We start from the raw sequence: 25,317 nt of genomic DNA on the forward strand, positions 1-25,317 counted from the left end.
CTGTTATGAGTGTGAGTAAATTGTACAGGAGCCCTGTTAGGACAAACAGAACCTGTTTGCTTTGGGAACTGTAATGTTACCTCTGCATACCCAGCGGTATAGTCACAGGCTAGCTTCAGGGACCCCAGAGAGCTTGGGCTCCTACTATACAGAAGAACCTCAATCTTTTATAGAGAGTCCCAGACAGGAGGGAGAGGACGGCCCAGGATGCAAAAGCCCAGGAACAGTGTGTGTTTTTAGGTCAGCACTGGAAAATAAAAGGGAGCCGCACACTCTAGGAGCTCAGATGCAAAAATGTAATTACCAACGTTTCGACAGCCAAGCTGTCTTCATCAGGGTCAGCACTGAGCATGTGGTAGTACAGTGAGCAACACCTCGCAACGTCTCTCATACTCCAGCAGAAGGTGAGCTAGGTCCGTGGGTCCTGGCAGGGGAGGACAACGGCTTGCCTCCCCACCAGCAGAGCTCTATTTTTGGGCTAAACTCAACGGTAGTCCCCTCCCTGCCTAGCCCTGCCTAGCAGTTGGCATACACGGCCTCGTTTACGAAAAAGTGAGCGGTCCAGTTTTTTGGGACAGTTGCTCGGCATCGTGAGAAGATATTATTTCGCTGCTTCGTATAAGAGACTCACTCTTCAACTGCATTTTTACATTGAGCCGAAACCAGAAGTGACGATGATCATCATCCATCCAGCTTGTATTCATGTCTCCAACTAGATTAGCGGGATCACGCAATGTCTGTGACAAAAACACAGCCACACGTGAGTATGTCCTCCGGCATGTCGAACAAAGACAGACACGTAGGAAACATCTGTCTGGGACTTATTAAAGACTCCTATTGATATGTGGGTCCTCTGATGACATCATCACACGGTCAAGACAGACACGAAGCAGACTTATTGAACTGTTTCAGTCCGCATGAGAGGACCGGACCGCCCTGTTACGGAAGAGTCCTTGGCTTCGTCTCAAATGAGAGCATATTCCCTTTGTAATGGGAATACTGTTGACCAGGGCCTGTAGGAAACAATATAATATGGTAATAGAGTAGGAAACAATATAATATGAGAATAGAGTGCCATTTGGGATTCAGTCCTTGAGGCTACGGGTCGTGCATGTGCAGAAATGTGATGTTCTGATACCCAATACCCATGAGTATACCCTTGTGTGTGCCTCCCTGCGACGCTGCCTTAGTTCTGCTGATTGCAGTGATATGTATCTGTTTGACGTCACACCTTTCATGGCAAAAGCAACAGCAGAAAAGGATCCTTGGTACAACATCTTCTGAGGGAGAAAAGGCATAGGTTATTTTTATTTCTGTGTTCAATACATGCTCCAGGGCATAAATGTTCAGTGCAAGCATTGTGAGGAACCAATAAAAAAATACAAATCCATTGTTTATGTAACTGCCTAGCAATACACAAAATGGATGGATGTACACAGTGCATGATCATCAAATCAAATGTGCAAATAGTCTGGGTAGCCATTTGATTAGGAGTTCAGGAGTCTTATGGCTTGAGGGTAGAAGGCTGTTTAGAAGCCTCTTGGACCTAGACTTTGTGCTCCGGTACCGCTTGCCGTGCGGTAGCAGAGAGAACAGTCTATGGCTAGGGTGGTTGGAGTCTTTGACCATTTTTAGGGCCTTCCTCTGACACTTTCTGGTATAGAGGACCTGGATGGCAGGAAGCTTGGCCTTGGTGATGTACTGGGCCGTACGCACTACCCTCTGTAGTGCCTTGCGGTCGGAGGCCGAGCAGTTGCCATACCAGGCAACGATGGTGCAGCTGTAGAACCTTTTGAGGATCTGAGGACCCATGCCAAATATTTTCAGTTTCCTGAGAGGGAATAGGTTTCGTTGTGCCCTCTTCACAACTGTCTTGGTGTACTTGGACCATGTTACTTTGTTGGTGGACGCCAAGGAACTTGAAGTTCTCGACCTGTTCCACTGCAGCACAGTCGATGAGAATGGGGGCATTTCCTCGCTCCTCTTTTTCCTGTAGTCCATAATCATCTCCTTTGTCTTGATCACATTGAGGGAGAGATTGTTGTCCTTGCACGTTACGTCAGGTCTCTGACCTCCTCACTAAAGGCTGTCTCGTAGTTGTCGGTGATCAGGCCTACCACTGTTGTGTCATCGGCAAACTTAAAGATGGTGTTGGAGTCGTACCTGGCCGTGCAGTCATGAGTGAACAGGGAGTTCAGAGGGGTACTGAGCACGCACCCCTGAGGATCAGCGTCATGGATGTGTTGTTACCTACCCTTACCACCTGGGGGCGGCGTGTCAGGAAGTCCAGGATCCAGTTGCAGAGGGAGGTGTGTAGTCCCAGGGTCCTTATTGATTAGCTTTGAGGGCACTATGGTGTTGAACGCTGAGCTGTAGTCAATGAATAGCATTCTAACATAGGTGTTCCTTTTGTCCAAGTGGGAAAGGGCAGTGTGGAGTATAATAGAGATTGCATCATCAGTGGATCTGTTGGGCGGTATGCAAATTAGAGTGGGTCTAGGGGTTCTGTGATAATGGTGTTGATGTGAGCCATGACTACAGTCTGGCTACAGGCATGAGTGCTATGGGTCGGTAGTCATTTAGGCAGGATACCTTAGTATTCTTGGGCACAGGCATTATGGTGGTCTGCTTAAAACATGTTGGTATTACAGATTCGGACAGGGAAAGGTTGAAAATGTCAGTGAGGATAGTACATGTCCTGATAATCCGTCTGGCCTTGCGGCCTTGTGGATGTTGACCTGTTTAAAGGTCTTACTCACACCGGCTGCGGAGAACATGATCACAGTCTTGCAGAACAGCTGCTACTATAATGCATGTTTCAGTGTTATTTGCCTCAAAGCGAGCATAGAAGTAGTTGAACTCGTCTGGTAGTCTCGTGTCTCTGGGCAACTCTCAGCTGTGCTTCCATTTGTAGTCTGTAATGGTTTGCAAGCTCTGCCACATCCGACGAGCATCAGAGCCGGTGTAGTACGATTCGATCTTAGTCCTGTATTGACGCTTTGCCTGTTTGAAGGTTTGTTGAAGGGCATAGCGGGATTTCTTATAAGCTTCTGGGTTAGAGTCCCGCTCCTTGAAAGCGGCAGCTCTACCCTTTATCTCAGTGCGGATGTTGTCTGTAATCCATTGTTTCTGGTTGAGGTATGTACATACAGTAACTGTGGGGATGACGTCATCGATGCACTTATTGATGAAGCCAGTGACTGATGTGGTGTACTCCTCAATGCCATCGGAAGAATCCCGGAACATATTCCAGTCTGTGATAGCAAAACAGTCCTGTAGTTTATCATCTGCTTCATCTGACCACTTTTTTATAGACAGAGTCACTGGTGCTTCCTGCTTTAATTTTAGTTTGTAAGCAGGAATCAGGAGCATAGAATTACGGTCAGATTTGCCAAATGGAGGGCGAGGGAGAGCTTTGTATACATCTCTGTGTGTGGAGTAAAGGTGGTCCAGAGTTCTTTTCCCTCTGGTTGCACAATTAACATGCTGATTGAAATTTGGTAAAACGGATTTAAGTTTCCCTGTATTAAACTCCCCGGCCACTAGGACCGCCGCCTCTGGGTGAGCGTTTTCTGGCTTGCTTATGGCGGAATACAGCTCATTCAATGCTGTCTTAGTGCCAGCCTCTGACTCTGATGGTATGTAAACAGCTACACATGATCACTTGACTTCCCATGTCTTAAGCTTTGTACGTTTAATTTCTCACCTGATTTTAGGGATAAGGCATTCCGCAAGCTATCAGTGTATATAATAACCTTTTCAAATACACATCTCACTTTCTGTCTGCTTGGGAATAGATTCCCCTTGACTTCGATACAATATTCACGTAGCCAGTATGTCCTGTATATCTGCTTTAGCTGTGGAATAACTTCTGAAATCTTGCTCTGCTCCAATCATTTAAATTCTGGAAATCAATTACAGTAGCTTGCGAAAGTATTCACCCCCCTTTTTTGCTATTTTGTTGCTTTACAACCTGGAAGTAAAAATGATTTTTGGGGGGGTTTGAATCATTTGATTTACACAACACTTTGAAGATGGAAAATATTTTTTATTGTGAAACAAACAAGAAATAAAACAAAAAAACAGAAGACTTGAGCGTGCATAACTATTCACCCCCCAAAGTTAATACTTTGTAGAGCCACCTTTTGCAGCAATTACAGCTGCAAGTCTCTTGGGATATGTCTCTATAAGCTTGACACATCTAGCCACTGGGATTTTTGCCCATTCTTCAAGACAAAACTGCTCCAGCTCCTTCAAATTGGATGGGTTCTGCTGGTGTACAGCAATCTTTAAGTCAAACCACAGTTTCTCAATTGGATTGAGGTCTGGGCTTTGACTAGGCCATTCACAGATATTTAAATGTTTCCCATTAAACCACTCAAGTGTTGCTTTAGCAGTATGCTTCGTGTCATTGTCCTGCTTGATGGAGGTCCTGATGAAACAGGTTTCCCTCAAGAATTTCCCTGTATTTAGTGCCATCATTGTCCTGCTGGAAGGAGGTCCTGCTGAAACAGGTTTCCCTCAAGAATTTCCCTTTATTTAGTGCCATCCATCATTCCTTCAATTCTGACCAGTTTCTCAGTCCCTGCCAATGAAAAACATCCCCACAGCATGATGCTGCCACCACCATGCTTCACTGTGGGGATGGTGTTCTCGGGGTGATGGGAGGTGTTGGGTTTGCGCCAGACATTGTGTTTTCCTTAATGGCCAAAAAGCTCAATTTTAGTTTAATCTGACCAGAGTACCTTCTTCCATATGTTTGAGGAGTCTCCCACATGCCTTTTTGGCAAACACCAAACGTGTAGCTTATTTTTTTCTTTAAGCAATGGCTTTTTTTCTGGCCACTCATTCCGTAAAGCCCAGCTCTGTGGAGTGTACAACTTACAGTAGTCCTATGGACAGATACTCCAATCTCCGCTGTGGAGCTTTGTAGCTCCTTCAGGTTTTTCTTTGGTGTCTTTGTTGCCTCTCTGATTAATGCCCTCCTTGCCTGGTCTGTGAGTTTTGGTGGCGTCCCTCTCTTGGCAGGTTTGTTGTGGTGCCATATTCTTTCCATTTTTTAATAATGGATTTAATGGTGCCCCGTGGGATGTTCAAAGTTTCTAATATTTTTTTATAACCCACACCCTGATCTGTACTTCTCTACAACCTTGTCCCTGACCTGTTTGGAGAGCTCCTTGGTCTTCATGGTGCCTTTTTCTTAGTGGTGCCCCTTGCTTAGTGGTGTTGCAGATTCTGGGGTCTTTCAGAACAGGTGTGTATATATACTGAGATCCCGTGACATATCATGCACACAGGTGGACTTTATTTAGCTAATTATGTGACTTATGAAAGTAATTGGTTGCACCAGATATTATTTAGGGGCTTCCTAGCAAAGGGGTGAATACATATGCACAGACCACTTTTCCGTTTTTTAATTTTTTTTATAATTGTTTTAACACGTCATTTTTTTCATTTCACTTCACCAATTTGGACTATTTTGTGTATGTCCATTACATGAAATCCCCCCCCCCCCCCCCCCCCCCCCCCCAAAAAAAATGAAATTACAGGTTGTAATGAAACAAAATAAGAAAAACACCATGGGGAATGAATACTTTTGCAAGGCCCTGTAAATAGCCTGGAAGGGTTTGGATGCCAGTGCTAATTTTCTCCTCTGAGCTACAGTGGGCCCAGAAAATGGATCTGTTAGCTGTTAGCGTTCAGCACTTTTAGATTACACAATTTAACATTTTAGCTCTTTTTGCATATTAGCATCTCTCATGTTACGCTAACTCCTGCTTCGCAAGTATTTTTGGCAGGCCCACCTGCCTTGGCAGACAATGGCAGAGCATGGAAAAATACTGTAGGGGTATTTATTCATCACTGGTTCCCAGATATATTAAAATGTTAGTGCACGCACACACCCACTTTTAGAGAAATCACAGTTGAATGGAGGCATCTGTTGTTTGTTCTAAGGTCCAGCTAAGTGCCTGTTGACCTACTTGTGGGGAAGGTGCCTTCTCTAGTGTGCAGCGAAGCCCACCAGGCTTTGGATTTGTTATGAATAGAGAATTAAGTAGCCCGAGCCTTCGCTGCAGTGCCTGGCAACACATGCCTTGGGTCTGCTGGTATTCCCCAATATACACTCTTACTGCTACTACTGCAGCGTCCACCCGGAGACTCTCTTTATCAGCCACTCACTCTCAACAGAGAGGACAGGACAGTCTATCCCCTTATATAAGCCTTAACCTGTTAGTGGCATGATAAACAATTGGATTGCTAAAAGCACATTCCGTAGTGCAGAGTTGTGAAACTATGCACCTCTTAAAATAACACATTCTGGAAAAGTAAAACATGCACTTTTTATTCTACGAGATCAAGATCAGCCAGTTCCTCCCTGTTTGTCTGTTTTTCCCCATAAGGTGCCTAAGCAATACAACCCAGGTTAAGCCCACTAGCTTCCCTTCCTCTCTATCAGGGAAAATAGAATAAACACAACTCTGCAATATGTAACGGTTAAAAGGCATGTTGAGTTATTTTATGAAGATGAATTGCTGCGGGGAGAGTTTCTGCTTCGTGGTTTTAAACTCACAACTAATTTCCAAGGAGATGCTGTGTTTAATGAAAAACATCCTCCTCAGTCCACATTTTGATGGGGAAGGAACCCAATGTTTCCATGGTGATTTGTGTAAGGACTGGGACCAGGCTACTTAGCTGAGGATTCTGTACTATGCTAGTATACTATACTATCTCTGACTATGGTTTAGTTCTGTCTCTGGCTGTAGTTGTGTTGATTCTTCCATCTACTCAAGGTATTGGTCTCGGTCACCTATTAGCATATCCTGTGTTTTTGTCCACATTTTGACTGAAAGGAAGGTCACATTTGAGTTAGCTGACCCGAAGGACTGTACCTATTAGCATTTCCTATGTTTTTGTCCACATTTTAACTGAAAGGAAGGTCACATTTGAGTTAACTGACCTGAAGGACTGTACCTATTAGCATATCCAGTTTTTCTGTCCACATTTTGAAAGAAAGGAAGGTCAAATTTGAGTTAGCTGACCAGCAGCTCTGTACCTATCTGTGTCAGCTTCCAACCTTACCGGGTACACAACTCTGCTAACAGGACACAACCAAGAGACTGAAATTCACCTCTCTAATGGCGCACCTTCTGCGCTGTGTTGTAGGATTTGCAGAATCCCTAGATGTAATATTTTCTAGTGCTTTCGCTCTCTCTCTCTCGCGCTAATAGCTCCAATAAACCATTATTCCCCAACACGTCTCAGGCCAGCCATGTCTGTATTTAATCTTTAATTGTGTTAGCGAAGGAAAAAATTGCTTTGGGGATTCGACAGCTTGAAAGAGACATCTTGTTCATTTGGCTCATCATTATCAGTGGAATAGCTTCTTGGTTGAAAAGACTTAATAAGAGACAAAACAATATTATTACTAGATAGTCTGGAGTTTGCTGTGCATCATAATGTTTTTTTGTGTGTTTAAAAAAAATCATTGGATGACAAGCTATAATGGAGGCTATTATCCAACTATTTGTAATGGTTGTTGTAAAATGTTGTCATGGTTTTGCTCCTCGCCTTCATAATGTAACAACACGTAAGCCTATTTCTAATTTTTGTACCATCGTCCTTAGATCTTGCAAAATGTTGTTATAATGCAGTTTGTCAGAAGAAAGCACGGCCATTATGAGTCTGACTCAAACCTATTGAGACGCTTTAACACGTCCTCATAAACACTTACTGTAGATGCATCACACACTCTACTGCTGCTATTCCCAATGTAGGTGAGTGCTCTTCTGAAGAGAGTGTTTCTAGTGGCAACGATGAGATTGTCCTGCCTTTGGGGAAACTAGGAAAGTGTACCACACACATCTTCTTCACAGGAAGCATAATGGACTTTCTTACCTTTTTTTTAAGAACATGGTGACACATTTAGGATACGAAGAGGGGAGGAGAGGTATAAATAGCAGTGAGGACTTTTGCTGTTCACACAGAAGTGTGTCAAGTAATTGATTACATCACAGATGTTGATGAAACAAAGCTGACAGATATTCTCCAGGGTTATGTTGTCAATCTTGGTTGTACAGTACTTACAGTATGTTTTATTGATACACATGTTGATACAATAATCACACCATAAGATATTGATATTGTATGTGTGTATGTGACCTTGCTCTAAATGTGTCCTAAATTAGTTTGAGGTAATTAGAGACTTTTAGACAGGCACAAACTTCAGGGCGGAACTTTCACCCCAAAAACGGAAATTGATGTTGATTTCAAAATCGCCTCCGACGCTTAGCTCTGGTCCCCAGGTGACAATGAATTAATGTTCAATCTCACGACCTCACGCAGGGCATCTAAACTGTCCATTACCATCCAGGTCGGAAACAGCTACTAAAGTGATGTTTTGGGGCAGAGCAACTCAAATAGCTCCCTCATCCTATTGCTCTATTTCTTTACCGCCAACTGTACTGTTCTCACTGAAAGCAGTCCGTATAGGCTTACCTATACTATGTAGTGTATCATGGGGTTACACAAGACTTTGGCCCCATGGCCAGTCAGTATAGGCTTACCTATACTATGTAGTGTATCATGGGGTTACACAAGACTTTGGCCCCATGGCCAGTCCGTATAGGCTTACCTATACTATGTAGTGTATCATGGGGTTACACAAGACTTTGGCCCCATGGCCAGTCAGTATAGGCTTACCTATACTATGTAGTGTATCATGGGGTTACACAAGACTTTGGCCCCATGGCCAGTCCGTATAGGCTTACCTATACTATGTAGTGTATCATGGGATTACACAAGACTTTGGCCCCATGGCCAGTCCGTATAGGCTTACATATACTATGTAGTGTATCATGGGGTTACACAAGACTTTGGCCCCATGGCCAGTCAGTATAGGCTTACCTATACTATGTAGTGTATCATGGGATTACACAAGACTTTGGCCCCATGGCCAGTCAGTATAGGCTTACCTATACTATGTAGTGTATCATGGGGTTACACAAGACTTTGGCCCCATGGCCAGTCCGTATAGGCTTACCTATACTATGTAGTGTATCATGGGGTTACACAAGACTTTGGCCCCATGGCCAGTCCGTATAGGCTTACCTATACTATGTAGTGTATCATGGGGTTACACAAGACTTTGGCCCCATGGCCAGTCCGTATAGGCTTACCTATACTATGTAGTGTATCATGGGGTTACACAAGACTTTGGCCCCATGGCCAGTCCGTATAGGCTTACCTATACTATGTAGTGTATCATGGGGTTACACAAGACTTTGGCCCCATGGCCAGTCCGTATAGGCTTACCTATACTATGTAGTGTATCATGGGGTTACACAAGACTTTGGCCCCATGGCCAGTCCGTATAGGCTTACCTATACTATGTAGTGTATCATGGGGTTACACAAGACTTTGGCCCCATGGCCAGTCCGTATAGGCTTACCTATACTATGTAGTGTATCATGGGGTTACACAAGACTTTGGCCCCATGGCCAGTCCGTATAGGCTTACCTATACTATGTAGTGTATCATGGGGTTACACAAGACTTTGGCCCCATGGCCAGTCCGTATAGGCTTACCTATACTATGTAGTGTATCATGGGGTTACACAAGACTTTTGCCCCATGGCCAGTCCGTATAGGCTTACCTATACTATGTAGTGTATCATGGGGTTACACAAGACTTTGGCCCCATGGCCAGTCCGTATAGGCTTACCTATACTATGTAGTGTATCATGGGGTTACACAAGACTTTGGCCCCATGGCCAGTCCGTATAGGCTTACCTATACTATGTAGTGTATCATGGGGTTACACAAGACTTTGGCCCCATGGCCAGTCCGTATAGGCTTACCTATACTATGTAGTGTATCATGGGGTTACACAAGACTTTGGCCCCATGGCCAGTCCGTATAGGCTTACCTATACTATGTAGTGTATCATGGGGTTACACAAGACTTTGGCCCCATGGCCAGTCCGTATAGGCTTACCTATACTATGTAGTGTATCATGGGGTTACACAAGACTTTGGCCCCATGGCCAGTCCGTATAGGCTTACCTATACTATGTAGTGTATCATGGGGTTACACAAGACTTTGGCCCCATGGCCAGTCCGTATAGGCTTACCTATACTATGTAGTGTATCATGGGGTTACACAAGACTTTGGCCCCATGGCCAGTCCGTATAGGCTTACCTATACTATGTAGTGTATCATGGGGTTACACAAGACTTTGGCCCCATGGCCAGTCAGTATAGGCTTACCTATACTATGTAGTGTATCATGGGGTTACACAAGACTTTGGCCCCATGGCCAGTCCGTATAGGCTTACCTATACTATGTAGTGTATCATGGGGTTACACAAGACTTTGGCCCCATGGCCAGTCCGTATAGGCTTACCTATACTATGTAGTGTATCATGGGGTTACACAAGACTTTGGCCCCATGGCCAGTCCGTATAGGCTTACCTATACTATGTAGTGTATCATGGGGTTACACAAGACTTTGGCCCCATGGCCAGTCCGTATAGGCTTACCTATACTATGTAGTGTATCATGGGGTTACACAAGACTTTGGCCCCATGGCCAGTCAGTATAGGCTTACCTATACTATGTAGTGTATCATGGGGTTACACAAGACTTTGGCCCCATGGCCAGTCAGTATAGGCTTACCTATACTATGTAGTGTATCATGGGGTTACACAAGACTTTGGCCCCATGGCCAGTCAGTATAGGCTTACCTATACTATGTAGTGTATCATGGGGTTACACAAGACTTTGGCCCCATGGCCAGTCCGTATAGGCTTACCTATACTATGTAGTGTATCATGGGGTTACACAAGACTTTGGCCCCATGGCCAGTCCGTATAGGCTTACCTATACTATGTAGTGTATCATGGGGTTACACAAGACTTTGGCCCCATGGCCAGTCAGTATAGGCTTACCTATACTATGTAGTGTATCATGGGGTTACACAAGACTTTGGCCCCATGGCCAGTCAGTATAGGCTTACCTATACTATGTAGTGTATCATGGGGTTACACAATACTTTGGCCCCATGGCCAGTCCGTATAGGCTTACCTATACTATGTAGTGTATCATGGGGTTACACAAGACTTTGGCCCCATGGCCAGTCCGTATAGGCTTACCTATACTATGTAGTGTATCATGGGGTTACACAAGACTTTGGCCCCATGGCCAGTCCGTATAGGCTTACCTATACTATGTAGTGTATCATGGGGTTACACAAGACTTTGGCCCCATGGCCAGTCCGTATAGGCTTACCTATACTATGTAGTGTATCATGGGGTTACACAAGACTTTGGCCCCATGGCCAGTCCGTATAGGCTTACCTATACTATGTAGTGTATCATGGGGTTACACAAGACTTTGGCCCCATGGCCAGTCCGTATAGGCTTACCTATACTATGTAGTGTATCATGGGGTTACACAAGACTTTGGCCCCATGGCCAGTCCGTATAGGCTTACCTATACTATGTAGTGTATCATGGGGTTACACAAGACTTTAGCCCCATGGCCAGTCCGTATAGGCTTACCTATACTATGTAGTGTATCATGGGGTTACACAAGACTTTAGCCCCATGGCCAGTCCGTATAGGCTTACCTATACTATGTAATGTATCATGGGGTTACACAAGACTTTGGCCCCATGGCCAGTCCGTATAGGCTTACCTATACTATGTAATGTATCATGGGGTTACACAAGACTTTGGCCCCATGGCCAGTCAGTATAGGCTTACCTATACTATGTAGTGTATCATGGGGTTACACAATACTTTGGCCCCATGGCCAGTCCGTATAGGCTTACCTATACTATGTAGTGTATCATGGGGTTACACAAGACTTTGGCCCCATGGCCAGTCCGTATAGGCTTACCTATACTATGTAGTGTATCATGGGGTTACACAAGACTTTGGCCCCATGGCCAGTCCGTATAGGCTTACCTATACTATGTAGTGTATCATGGGGTTACACAAGACTTTGGCCCCATGGCCAGTCCGTATAGGCTTACCTATACTATGTAGTGTATCATGGGGTTACACAAGACTTTGGCCCCATGGCCAGTCCGTATAGGCTTACCTATACTATGTAGTGTATCATGGGGTTACACAAGACTTTAGCCCCATGGCCAGTCCGTATAGGCTTACCTATACTATGTAGTGTATCATGGGGTTACACAAGACTTTGGCCCCATGGCCAGTCCGTATAGGCTTACCTATACTATGTAGTGTATCATGGGGTTACACAAGACTTTGGCCCCATGGCCAGTCAGTATAGGCTTACCTATACTATGTAGTGTATCATGGGGTTACACAAGACTTTGGCCCCATGGCCAGTCCGTATAGGCTTACCTATACTATGTAGTGTATCATGGGGTTACACAAGACTTTGGCCCCATGGCCAGTCCGTATAGGCTTACCTATACTATGTAGTGTATCATGGGGTTACACAAGACTTTGGCCCCATGGCCAGTCAGTATAGGCTTACCTATACTATGTAGTGCACATATGTCAGAGTCAAGGCCCGCGGGCCACATCCGGCCCGCAAGAAGGTTTTTTACGGCCCCTGGGATGATCTTGATTTATTATTAGAACCGGCCCGCAGCAAGCCGGCAGCCCGCAGATCTTTTACACGCACCAATACTACATTTCCCACAATGCAAAGGTGACGCACCGAGCAGTAGGCTGCTTCATTTCAATATTTATTGGCACAGCAGTCGTCAGCATCACAGTAAAATTAACTTTCAGATACCCATCAAAAATGGCAAAACGGAAGGTGGATACTGAGAACCGGGGGTTTCAAACAAGGTGGGAGTCGGAGTATATGTTCACGAAGGTAGCTGGAAAACCTGTGTGTCTTCTGTGTGGAGAAAGTGTGGCGGTACTGAAAGAGTATAATCTGAGACGACATTATGAAACGAAACACGCGGACAAAAACAAGAATATGGACATGGAACAAAGGCTACAAAAGGCAGAGGAATTAAAACGAGGCCTCAAATCTCGACAGGCTCTGTTCAAAAAAGCCAAATCACAAGGCCAGGCTGCTGTCAAGGCCAGTTTTATTTTGGCAGAAGAGATCGCTAAATCAGCCCGGCCATTTACGGAGGGGGATTTCATCAAAAACTGCATGATTAAAGTTTGTGACGAAGTTTGCCCAGAAAAAAGGCAACTCTTTTTAAATGTGAGTCTGAGCAGAAACACCATTGCCGAGAGAGTAGACCAGTTGTCCATCAATCTAAAAGAGCAGCTTGTGAAAAAGGGAAAAGATTTTATTGCATATTCCTTGGCTGTGGATGAGAGCACCGACATTTCTGACATTGCCCAGTTGTCAATTTTCATCCGCGGAGTGGACTCCAACCTAAGCGTGACAGAGGAGTTTTTGGCTTTACGTCCTATGCATGGCACAACTACGGGGCATGATTTGTATGAAGAGGTGTCAAGATGTGTAAATGAGATGGAGCTGCCTTGGGAAAAACTCGTGGGTTTGACAACCGACGGAGCACCTGCGATGTGTGGACACAGGAGCGGACTGGTGGCGAAGATACGGGAAAAGATGCAAGAGGAAAACGCGACAGGTGAGCTGACAGCTTATCATTGTATCATACACCAGGAAGCGTTGTGCGGTAAAGCCTTGAAAATGGAGCATGTAATGAGCATCATCACGCGCACAGTTAACTTTATCAGAGCCAAAGGTTTGAATCACCGCCAGTTCAAGGCATTTCTGACGGAGTTAGAAACGGAGCATGGTGATTTGCCTTATCACACAGAGGTGCGATGGCTAAGCCAGGGAAAGGTGCTTCAAAGATGTTTCGAGCTTCGTGAGGAGATTTGTCTGTTCTTGGACAGCAAAGGGAAAGACACAACACAACTCCGAGACGAAATGTTTCTGTGTGAAATGGCTTTTCTGTGTGACATTACGAGTCATCTGAATGCAATAAACTTGCAGCTGCAGGGTCGGGATCGTGTCATCTCTGATATGTACAGTACAGTGAAGGCATTTAAAACCAAACTGACTCTGTGGGAGACGCAGATGCGGAAAGAAAATTTGAGCCACTTTCCCAGCTGCCAGACCATGAAAGAGAAGCTCTCTACCAGTGCGTTCCCGAGCACACAGTTGGCTGATAAAATAGGTATGCTTGCCGCTGACTTTCGACGCCGATTTGCTGACTTTGAAGCACAAAAAAGCAGGTTGGAACTGCTCGGTAACCCATTTGCTGTTGACGTGGAAAGCTCACCACCAAACCTCCAAATGGAGTTGATTGACCTCCAATGCAATGATGCACTGAGGGCAAAATATGCGGCAGTGGGTGCTGCGGAGTTCGCCCGTTTCCTCCCCGGCACAATGCCCCAGCTGCGCATCCAGGCTGCTCAAACGTTGTCTATGTTTGGCAGCACATACCTGTGTGAACAACTGTTTTCTTTGATGAACCTGAACAAAACATCACACAGAAGTCGACTTACTGCTGAACACCTCCACTCAATTCTGAGGATTTCTTCAGCTCAGAGCCTTACCCCGAACATTGATGAACTTGTGGAAAAGATGGGACACCACCAAGTATCACCCTCAACCTCAAACAAGTGAACATTACTGTGCAATCACATATTTAGAGTTTTTACTCAGTTCAAGTTTAAAAGTTAAAATTTAATATTTGTTTTCACTGCATGTTACTTCTCCTTAAACAAAGTGTTGTTTTTGATTAATAGATTTTTGCACTTTATTTTTTTGTATTTCAATCCAATTATATTTTAAAAATATTTCAGTTGAGTGGATGATAGAAAATTGCTATTATTGTTTTTTCTTTGAAGTAAATTTAGCCCACTTTTGCTAAAATAGAAAATATAGTCTACTGATGGTGCCTTGAATACCGGTTTCTTTCATTTAATGTTCATGTTATGGGGATATTTATATAAAGGAAATTTGTCTTTTGTGTCTGTTGAAAATTAAAGATTACTGACAGAGCCATAAGAAAATATTGCTTTATTTATCTGATCATATTGTAATATATTTGTTAGGTTTTCAGTAGGTTCAATTAGGTTCACTAGACTATATGCGTCATTTAAACATTTTTCAATGAACATTCGAACAGTCCGGCCCTCGTCTTGTAGCTGATTTTTTTATTTGGCCCTCCGTCCATTTGACTTTGACACCCCTGATGTAGTGTATCATGGGATTACACAAGACTTTGGCCCCATGGCCAGTCAGTATAGGCTTACCTATACTATGTAGTGTATCATGGGGTTACACAAGACTTTGGCCCCATGGCCAGTCAGTATACGCTTACCTATACTATGTAGTGTATCATGGGGTTACACAATACTTTGGCCCCATGGCCAGTCAGTATAGGCTTACCTATACTATGTAGTGTATCATGGGGTTACACAAGACTTTGGCCCCATGGCCAGTCAGTATAAATGTATCTATATTATGCAGTTTATCATGGGGTTACACAAGACTTTGGCCCCATGGCCAGTCAGTATAAATGTACCTATATTATGCAGTTTATCATGGGGTTACACAAGACTTTGGCCCCATGGCCAGTCAGTATAAATGTATCTATATTATGCAGTTTATCATGGGGTTACACAATACTTTGGCCCCATGGCCAGTCAGTATAAACTTACCTATATTATGCAGTTTATCATGGGGTTACACAATACTTTGGACACATGGCCCAAAACCTCTCAAAGGATTCTCTACAAGGTTTCAACTGAATGAGTTAAATAGCAATTGAATCAGCCTCATTCGTAACCCCATAAAAGCTTGGATATGTGGCTGTTACCTCTTTGTTTGCTGAGGCTATTTCATTTTTTTACTCTGCATAGCAACTAATTGAAGGCCTCTCTCATAGGCTATTCACAGAAAGAGTAATAGTATGGAAGCATGTAGCTTCATGCAACACTCCAAACAAGACAACAATAATAATCTTATCGAGCGTGCTGAAAGTCATCACACAACACACATTTCCCCATGTCCCAAATAATATATGCCTCAAAAACATCTGATTGAAATGTCTATTTGATCATTTTCATTGGCTGAGAGTATCAATGAATATCCAGTATGGAAGCATATAGCTCAATGAGCTCCATAATCCAGTGGATCTGTCTCCTTCAGTTTAGCAGGAAGTGATTAGTATGGTTATGATGACTAAGACTGTCTTTTTAAATGCACTCCAAAACACAACACACCTGAGTCTAGAAGCTCTTGGTGAAAATATCTCAGTGTGCTGCTCTTTGATTACATCAAGCAGGCACTGTTCAGGTAATTTTAGAGTATCTACCTGCAGTCCCCTAGCACCATGAGTCACAGTGGTTCACTCTATCCTTCGTTTGATTTCGCTGTGCACTGAACAGAACTCAATACATCAACTACCAAATCAAATCAATAAATTATAGTTGTGGGTGAATGCAGTTTCTCTAAATAAGCAAGCTAAATACGAAGTTGTCAATGAATTGGCCAATGTTGTGCAGGACATCTACAGCATGTGTACTCAACTACTGCTTGAGAAGATCCGGTTACACAAATTCCTAGGTGGCAAAGGTCTGGATGGATAATGTAATTTATCGGCGTAGTAACAAACCCCCACCTCGCAACCCATGTGACCCCAAACTGTTCACACCCCTCTTGTTGGCGGAGAGAACATTTAGCCGTTTTAAAGAAAATTTCCCGCAATTCTACACCCTTTGCATGGGGCAGAGATTTGTTTTGCTGATTTAAAGCTAATTTCCTACAGTTCTAAGCATTCTTCCATGTCTTATGTGTGTTTATATGATACCAGGGGTCAATGCCTCAACAAGTTAAAAAATATATATATCTGGATCTGGTCCGCGGTCCACCAGTTGGAGGATCTAGAACTACTTTACACTGACAGCCCATCACATTACCCCGGAGTGGTTAACACTGACAGGCCATCACATTACCCCGGAGTGGTTAACAATGACAGCCCATCACATTACCCCGGAGTGGTTAACACTGACAGCCCATCACATTACCCCGGAGTGGTTAACAATGACAGCCCATCACATTACCCCGGAGTGGTTAACACTGACAGCCCATCACATTACCCCGGAGTGGTTAACACTGACAGGCCATCACATTACCCCGGAGTGGTTAACACTGACAGGCCATCACATTACCCCGGAGTGGTTAACACTGACAGCCCATCACATTACCCCGGAGTGGTTAACACTGACAGCCCATCACATTACCCCGGAGTGGTTAACACTGACAGCCCATCACATTACCCCGGAGTGGTTAACAATGACAGCCCATCACATTACCCAGTAGTGGTTAACACTGACAGGCCATCACATTACCCCGTAGTGGGAAATGAGAAGTACCGTGCTACAAGCAAGCCCCCTTTATGAGAGACACTCAAGTGTGCATATTTTTGTCTGTGTAAGAAAACATAGGCCTATAGAATGAGCACACGTATACCGCCATAAGCAAACAGGAAAACGCTCATCCAGAGGTCGTGCTCCTAGTGTCCGGGGAGTTTAATGCAGGGAAACTTAATCCGTTTTACCTAATTTCTACCAGCATGTTAGTTGTGCAACCAGAGGGGAAAAAAACTTCAGACCACCTTTACTCCACACACAGAGATGTATACAAAGCTCTCCCTCACCCTACATTTGGCAAATCTGACAATAATTATGTCCTCCTGATTACTGCTTACAAGCAAGAATTAAGCAGGAAGCACCAGTGACTCGGTCAATAAAAAGTGGTCAGATGAAGCAGATGCTCAGCTACAGGTCTATTTTGCTAGCACAGACTGGAATATGTTCCGTCATTCTTCCGATGGCATTGAAGAGTACACCACATCAGTCACTGGCTTCATCAATAAGTGCATCGATAACGTCGTTCCCACAGTGACTGTACGTACATACACCAACCAGAAACAATGGATTACAGGCAACATCCGCACTGAGCTAAAGGGTAGAGCTGCCACTTTTAAGGAGCAAGACTCTAACGTGGAAGCGTTTAAGAAATCCCGCTATGCCTTCCGACGAACTATCAAACAGGCAAAGCGTCAATACAGGATTAAGATCAAATCGTACTACACCGGCTCTGATGCTCATCGGATGTGGAAGGGCACTTCACGTCTGTAGCCATGAAGTGCTTTGAAAGACTGGTCATGGCTCACATCAACACCATTATCCTAGAAACCCTAGACCCACCCTAATTTGCATACCTCCCCAACAGATCCACAGATGATACAATCTCTATTGCACTCTACACTGCCCTTTTTCACCTGGACAAAGGGAACACCTATGTGAGAATGCAATTAATTGACTACAGCTCAGCGTTCAACACCATAGTGCCCTCAAAGCTCATCACTAAGCTAAGGACCCTGGGACTCCACACCTCCCTCTGCAACTGGATCCTGGACTTCCTGACGTGCGAACCCAGGTGGTAAGGGTAGGTAAAAATACATCCGCCACGCTGATCCTCAACACAGGGGCCCCTCAGGGGTGCATGCTCAGTCCCCTCCTGAACTCCCTGTTCACTCCAACACCATCATTAAGTTTGCCGATGACATAACATGACTGTGGACTACAGAAAAAGGAGGAGTGAGGACATGCCCCCATTCTCATCGACTGTGCTGCAGTGGAGCAGTGGATCCAAGCCTGGTATGGCAACTGCTCGGCCTCCGACCGCAAGGCACTACAGAGGGTAGTGCGTACGGCCCAGTACATCACCAGGGCCAAGCTTCCTGCCTTCTAGGACCTCTATACCAGGCGGTGTCAGAGGAAGGCTCTTAAAATTGTCAGACTCCAGCCACCCTAGTCGTAGACTGTTCTCTCTGCTACCGCACGGCAAGCGGTACCGGAGCGCCAAGTCTAGGTTTGAGTTTGAGTTTATTTTATTTTTGCAGGGACAGTGCACATTAATCAACGTTTCAGTAAAAGTGCCAGTTTAACCAGCCGGCTAATTTTCAACCGTAGTCCCTGGGCAGGTCCAAGAGGCTTCTAAACAGCTTTACCCCAAACCCATAAGACTCCTGAACATCTAATCAAATGGCTACCCAGACTATTTGCATTTCTTCCCCCCTCCTTTTACGCTGCCGCTACTCTCTGTTATTATTTATGCATAGTCACTTTAATAACTACCTACATGTACATATTACCTCAATTACCTCGGCTAACCGGTGCCCCCGCACATTGACTCTTTAAATATTGGTTTCTTTTATTTCTTATTTTTGGGGGGTATTTTTCTTGAAACGGCATTGTTGGTTCACTGTAAACCTGTTGTATTCGGTGCATGTGACAAATCAAATTTGATTTGATTTCACTCATATTGCACTTTATTTTAGTGTTGTTGTGGATGAGTAATCATGTTTTTTCATTGAAGAAAATACAGTGTTGTTATTCCTGATTGTGCTGTCACCCTGCATTATATGGATCATTATCATGTATGGAATCAGGAATATCAACACTGTATACTTCTTAAGTAAACAAAAATGAACTACATTATGGTTGGTGTCTCATTTTCCCGCTGTACTGAAACTGAACCGAACCGTAACCCCAAAACCGCAATACGTACCACCTAACCGTGGGTTTGGTGAACCTTTACAGCCCTAATGACAGTCACGAGGTAAGATCTGGCTGTTTTCGTTCTCTCTCTTTGCCAGCGAAGCTGAACACTATAAAAATTACAAGAGTGTATTAACGTGCATTAGCCCCTCATCTAGCCCATGTCCCATTGTAGCGCTCCTGTTTACATCTGCTGTGATACACCTTGTTACCCTGCTGCTGTTCAGCTCTAGTTTCAGTGTTGACGTTTTCACACACACACACACACACACACACACACATATATACAGGTCATTCACGCTTTCTCTCTCTCTGTTCCAGGGCCTGCTGGGTGGAGTGGAGGAGAGCCCTGTCTCCGGCCCAGCAGCAGCACACCAGCCAGGGACGCGGCACAGCTTCGTCCAGGACCACTTTCAGGCACAGTACAGGTAAGAGTCCTAGACAATATCATACAGGTAGATTAGTAGTCACAGACGACAAGAGGTGAGGAGTCGCATTCAATTAGTACAGGTCATGTGATAACGCACACTTAAGTTATGCAGCAATTCAATAACGATATCTCACACCATGATTTCTCACACGATTTCTCATACCAGGCTTCATGGAGTACAAAAACACCTAATCTTCTCATCCAAGACTTTTGTAATGTCTGTGTGCATAGTTTTTTTCTCGCCAGAATCTATAGCATGCCATTATATAGAGTATAGGTATTCAGAACAGGTGAGCATGTACTTTCCCTCCTGTGAATAAGAACCCGGTAGCCTGCTAAAGTAGGTCACATTGAGCTAGCTGTGAACACTTTCTGGGATTAGTCTCTGTCTGTATCTTGTTTGGCTCTTTTCCTCCTGGTCTGCAGTGTACACACACACACACACACACACACACACACACACACACACACACACACACACACACAAAGCAGCAGCAGCAGGATCCCAGCGTAGCCAGTCTCATGGAAATGCAGTGACCCTCTGCTAGCCTTGTCATGATGTTCTCCATCTCCTTTCCTCCCCATCCACCTCTTCTTAGATCAATCTGTTGAAATGTTCCACTTGTTGATTCATGATACCAACCACTGATCTGTATACGGGGCGGCAGGGTAGCCTAGTGGTTAGAGCGTTGGACTAGTAACCGGAAGGTTGCAAGTTCAAATCCCTGAGCTGTCGTTCTGCCCCTGAATAGGCAGTTAACCCACTGTTCCTAGGCCGTCATTGAAAATAAGAATGGATTGACTGAGCAGTTTAACGGATGATTAGACTTTGACACATCCATATTGTATAGATAATGAGATTAGACCTGAAATGTACAGAATCTGCAGCGAGTCGATTGCAGCCAACAGGCATCGCTCCTCTCTATAACAAAGAAGGACTATCGGATTTAGTATTGGACTTAACACCATGCTGGTAGATTAGCGTGAGTCAATCAATATAGGGTTAACCCCAGACAGTTAGATTGTATTGATGATGATGTGGGGTTAACCACTCAATCAATCATGGGATTATGATTCCCACTTCTTCATCACAGGATTATGGATTATACACTTATACAAACCCCTGTGAAGACCGATCTCTCCAGGCTTCTAATTGGAAAATTCCCTTATGGAAAAATTTGTGTCTAAAGTGGAATATTGGAATTTTGAGGCAGAATTCCGAGATGGAATATTCAGAGTAAAGTGTGTCTTCTTTAACAACCCTCTTGGCTCTTGGCTCTTGGCTATGATGTGTTTGCCACAACAGCACACAGGTAGTGTTTACGTCCTATTATCATATTATCCGTTAGTTCATTAGCAGATAAGAGTAGCGACACTAGGGGAAATCTGAGACGTAACCTTCAAGACACTCCAAATGCATCCCTAAACAGCTTAGCAAAGAATGCTAATGCGATGGCTCCTCTCATCAATCATTTTGTCTCTTGTCTCAAATGGCACCCTATTCCCTTCATAGTGCACTACCTAGGCTGGGGTCCAAACAGTTGAACGACACACCCTCGTCCACTTACCCTCGCCTTACGCCCTTGGGGGAGTCCCCGTCGCCATCTTGGAGGTTGATCCAAATGATTAGCCAAGCAAGGGTGGTCCCCATAATTCAATTTGCGACGATTGTACATCCGCGAAAACTTAAAAACAACATCAATGGAGAAGTCGACATACAAGTGTAAGTAAAAAAGAATGCTACGTAAAAATGAAATATGTTTTGTTTGGTTATCTTTTGGAAATTGTAGAAATAAAACATTTTCCTTCTTCAGAAGTTCCAGCTAGGCAGGCTAACTAATTTGCTAGCTAGGCGTATATTAATAATTATATATTCAATAAAAGTAGACATGGACTCATAATTGACTGTAGTGTATATAAAGCACCCACAAGTTACCAGTGGCTGAAAACACAATCATTGCGGGATGTTTGAGTGGCGAATTTCCGGCCAAGGGTGGTCCATGCCTTCTTCCCTCGCCTTAGCCCTGGAAGTGTATACTCGTCAGACGTCATGAGAAGTGTCCACTTAATTTAAGGGCTGAGGGGATAGGGTGTCTTAAGTGTTTGGACTGCAGCCCTTGACGAACAGTTTTGGCTGACAGCTGTGAAGTGTCTGGACTCACCATCCTGGATATACAGATGTAGGATCTTAATTTGATAATTTTTTGTTGTTGCTGACAATTTTCCTGCAAGGCAGGTAATGCACACTTCTAGTGTATTTGAGTTTCTAAAAGGCTTCTAAAGTTTGTAATTAAAATTTTTGAAATTTCAGACTTGATTTGCCCTAATGAAAAATGTATCCACCTCTACAAAAATGTTAATTAATTATAACCCACATAATAATTCCCATTTCCCATTTCTGCAGGATTATTTCCTTGCTGAAGCAAACTGGCTCAAATTAAGATCCTACATTTGTACACCTAAGGTGTAGTACACTCTTAGAAAAAGGGTTCCAAAAGGAACCTGTCCCCATAGGATGACCATTTTTTAATTCCAGGAACCCATTTTGGTTCCAGGTATAACTCTTTTGAGTTCCATGTAGAACACTCTCTGGAAAGGGTTCTACACCGAACTCAAAAAGGTTCTACCTAGAGCAAAAAAGTGTTATTCGAAGGGTTCTCAATTGGGGACAGCTAAAAAAAGAGTGTAGTGTGTGTTTAGTCAGGGGTTACAAAACAATACTTCAAGCACCAGTAATTAGTACTTTGATGGTCTGCTCCCTAAGGATATGTCTCAGTATTGAGTACATGTTGTTGTCACATTATGCAGTCTACTGTAAAGTGATTACAGAACTACTCCAAACTCTGTTGTTTCTCCCGCAACGCACCTTGTAATTTTCTGCCTGGCTCCACCTCAACAGCTTGAAGTGTCAGAGAGTAGCAGGTTTACACTGTAATTGCGATTCCAGAGTTCCGGACACAGACTCAGGTAGCAGGATAACGGCTGTCTGGTTTGGCTGGAGGGAGGTGGGAGAGTGGTACAGATGGAGAGGGAGGGGGGAAGATGGCTGGAGGGCTTGTTACAGATGACCTTGCAGGTAGAGCCTGGCAGAGGTAGAGCCTGCCTGGCTGTTCCACACCTCTGCCTGGCCTGGCATTACATGGGGCCGTCTGTAAAGTTCCTTTTGTCTGTAGAGTTAATGCACGGTGCCTGCCTATAACTGTACTTCTTGTTCATGCAAGTGCATTTGAGTATGAATACAGATCAGCACAAGTAATGCATCCTATCCACTGTACTCAAACTGTTGTGTTACTACATTGGACTCCGTTCCAACATTCTAACTCAACGTTGCAGTATTGGGTGTTCTATCTTCCAGACTTCTGAAGACACAAGACTGTGTCGTAGTGTGACTGAGACAATGGGTGTTTTTCAAAATGCATACTACCGCGCTCCGAGCAAGCAAATTGGAGCACGGGAGGGTCGGAGTATGAGTCCAAATCAAAGTAGCCGAAACGGAGCACGGAGGGAACTTCTCAAATGTGAAATGTGGCTTATTCGCATGTAAAATGTTACCTGACTACAATATTTTATGTTGATATGTTAATAAATACCAGCTGTGTACATTTTAGCATGTTTACCTGCCTAGGTACCATAGAACGCAAGCCCATAATAAGTCAATAGGGCTAACTGGCTAGCTACTACAGTTACTACTGAAGAATTGTTAGCTAGCTACCCACAAAGAATTGACATCGACCTAGCATAATATTAGTTTTAGGTCATTTTTTGCCTGTTTAACTAGCTGGTAAGTTAGATTATTACGATTCACATATGGAGCTGATAATGATGAAGTAAAACTTTTGCTTTGTGTAAATCTTGTTTTGTCTATTGTTGCCATTGTCCTGCAGTGTGAGGTAAAACAGTAGGGGAAGTGCTTCTCAAATGTAATGTTTTATGCATTCTCTCTCGTCCTCACAAGAACGTAGTCAAGAGAACGTCGTTGGAGCATAAGAGTGTGGAGCATGGTAGTATGCATATCGAGAGACACCCATTGGCTCTGATGAGTTTGGGTTCTGGGACTCGTCCTCCACACTTTCTCCTTATATTATTGTCATTCTATAATTGTGGTTGCCGTGGCGCTGGTTTCTAATAGCATGACTAAACAAAAGAATAATCACTCTTAGTTTGTTTGTCTCTCTCTCTCTCTCTCTCTCTCTCTCTCTCTCTCTCTCTCTTTCTCTCTCTCAATTTCAGTTTAAGGTCTTTATCTCTCTCTCTCTGAATCTGTCAGTCTCACTGTCTTTCTTTCGTTCTCTCTCTGAATCAATCATCCTTTCTCACTGTCTCTCACTCCTCTCTCGCTCGCTCTCTCGCTCTCTCTCTCTCTCTCTGCCAGTCTTTTTATATCTGTGAGACTCCTCGGGGGCGTTCTGATCTGAATAAATGTTTGCGATTAGAGTGGAGGCTGTCTGGTGGTTTAGGCTGCGAGACGAGAGAGACAAGCGACAGTCACTTTCCAGCCTCAAATGAGTCTTGGTCTACACCCTCAGTCTGTCATGTTGAGTTTGGAACGTTGGTTTTCTTAGTGTCAACGGTTGCATCCCAAATGGCACCCTATTGCCTTTAAAGTAGGCTACACAAATTCAATGGGCTCTGGTTAAACGTTGTGCACTATAAAGGGAATAACATGTCATTTGGGAGGCAACCAAAGGACTGAGGAAATAGATATTGTCTTTCTATTCGTACTCTCCCCTGTGTCTTCAGTTCAGCACAGCTGCCCAAGATGGTGGTGCAGATTTCTGTAGCCAAACCTTTTAAAGCAGATTATCCAGAGCTCACACTGTCACTCCTCATTCAACCTCTCCTTTGATTTTATTACCATGATGACCCACTCACACTCTCTCCCTCTCCACCGGGGAGGCCTCCTGGGCTGCCGTCTTCCCCCCTTCCACCTTGACCTTACCTGGGACGTCTCTGAGCTGATCCCATCCCAGGCTGGATGCTTTGAAGTGGGGGTTAGAGAGTTGATGAAGTGGAGGGCTGCTTTGATCTCTCCACTGGTGTTTTTGTTGTGAACGTACAGAGCGTAGAGACTCCAAGCCCTGCTTCCCCTTTCTGACCCGACACCTTCTAACTATCATCAACTAACACTTACTCTCTCTCTCACACACACACACACACACACACACACACACACACACACACACACACACACACACACACACACACACACACACACACACTGTTCGCACACACACAGGTCTGCCAATTACCCCACTAAAACAGTAGTTCTGTTTACCCTGTTTACTTCTCTGCCAAGCAAACACCAATACAATTGTATTGACCCACTACTGTCAGAG

At 44.2% G+C, this 25,317-nt stretch overlaps 1 protein-coding gene across 4 annotated transcripts in view; it reads left to right on the forward strand.

Moving 5' to 3' along the window:
* Positions 1 to 25,317, forward strand: part of LOC110493556 (ubiquitin carboxyl-terminal hydrolase 43) — a 124,614-nt gene that overhangs the window by 27,235 nt on the left and 72,062 nt on the right. For all 4 annotated transcript variants that reach the window (XR_002469161.2, XR_002469162.2, XR_002469163.2 and 1 more), the window contains exon 3: positions 19,873 to 19,979. Coding sequence is in view for 1 of the 4 variants with exons in the window: in XM_021567902.2 (XP_021423577.2) it covers positions 19,873 to 19,979 (107 nt within the window). In the remaining 3 variants the exon portion in view is untranslated. The remainder of the gene's footprint in view (positions 1 to 19,872; positions 19,980 to 25,317) is intronic.

This window comes from Oncorhynchus mykiss, chromosome 17 (assembly GCF_013265735.2).
Source record: "Oncorhynchus mykiss isolate Arlee chromosome 17, USDA_OmykA_1.1, whole genome shotgun sequence".
Lineage (NCBI taxonomy): Eukaryota > Metazoa > Chordata > Actinopteri > Salmoniformes > Salmonidae > Oncorhynchus > Oncorhynchus mykiss.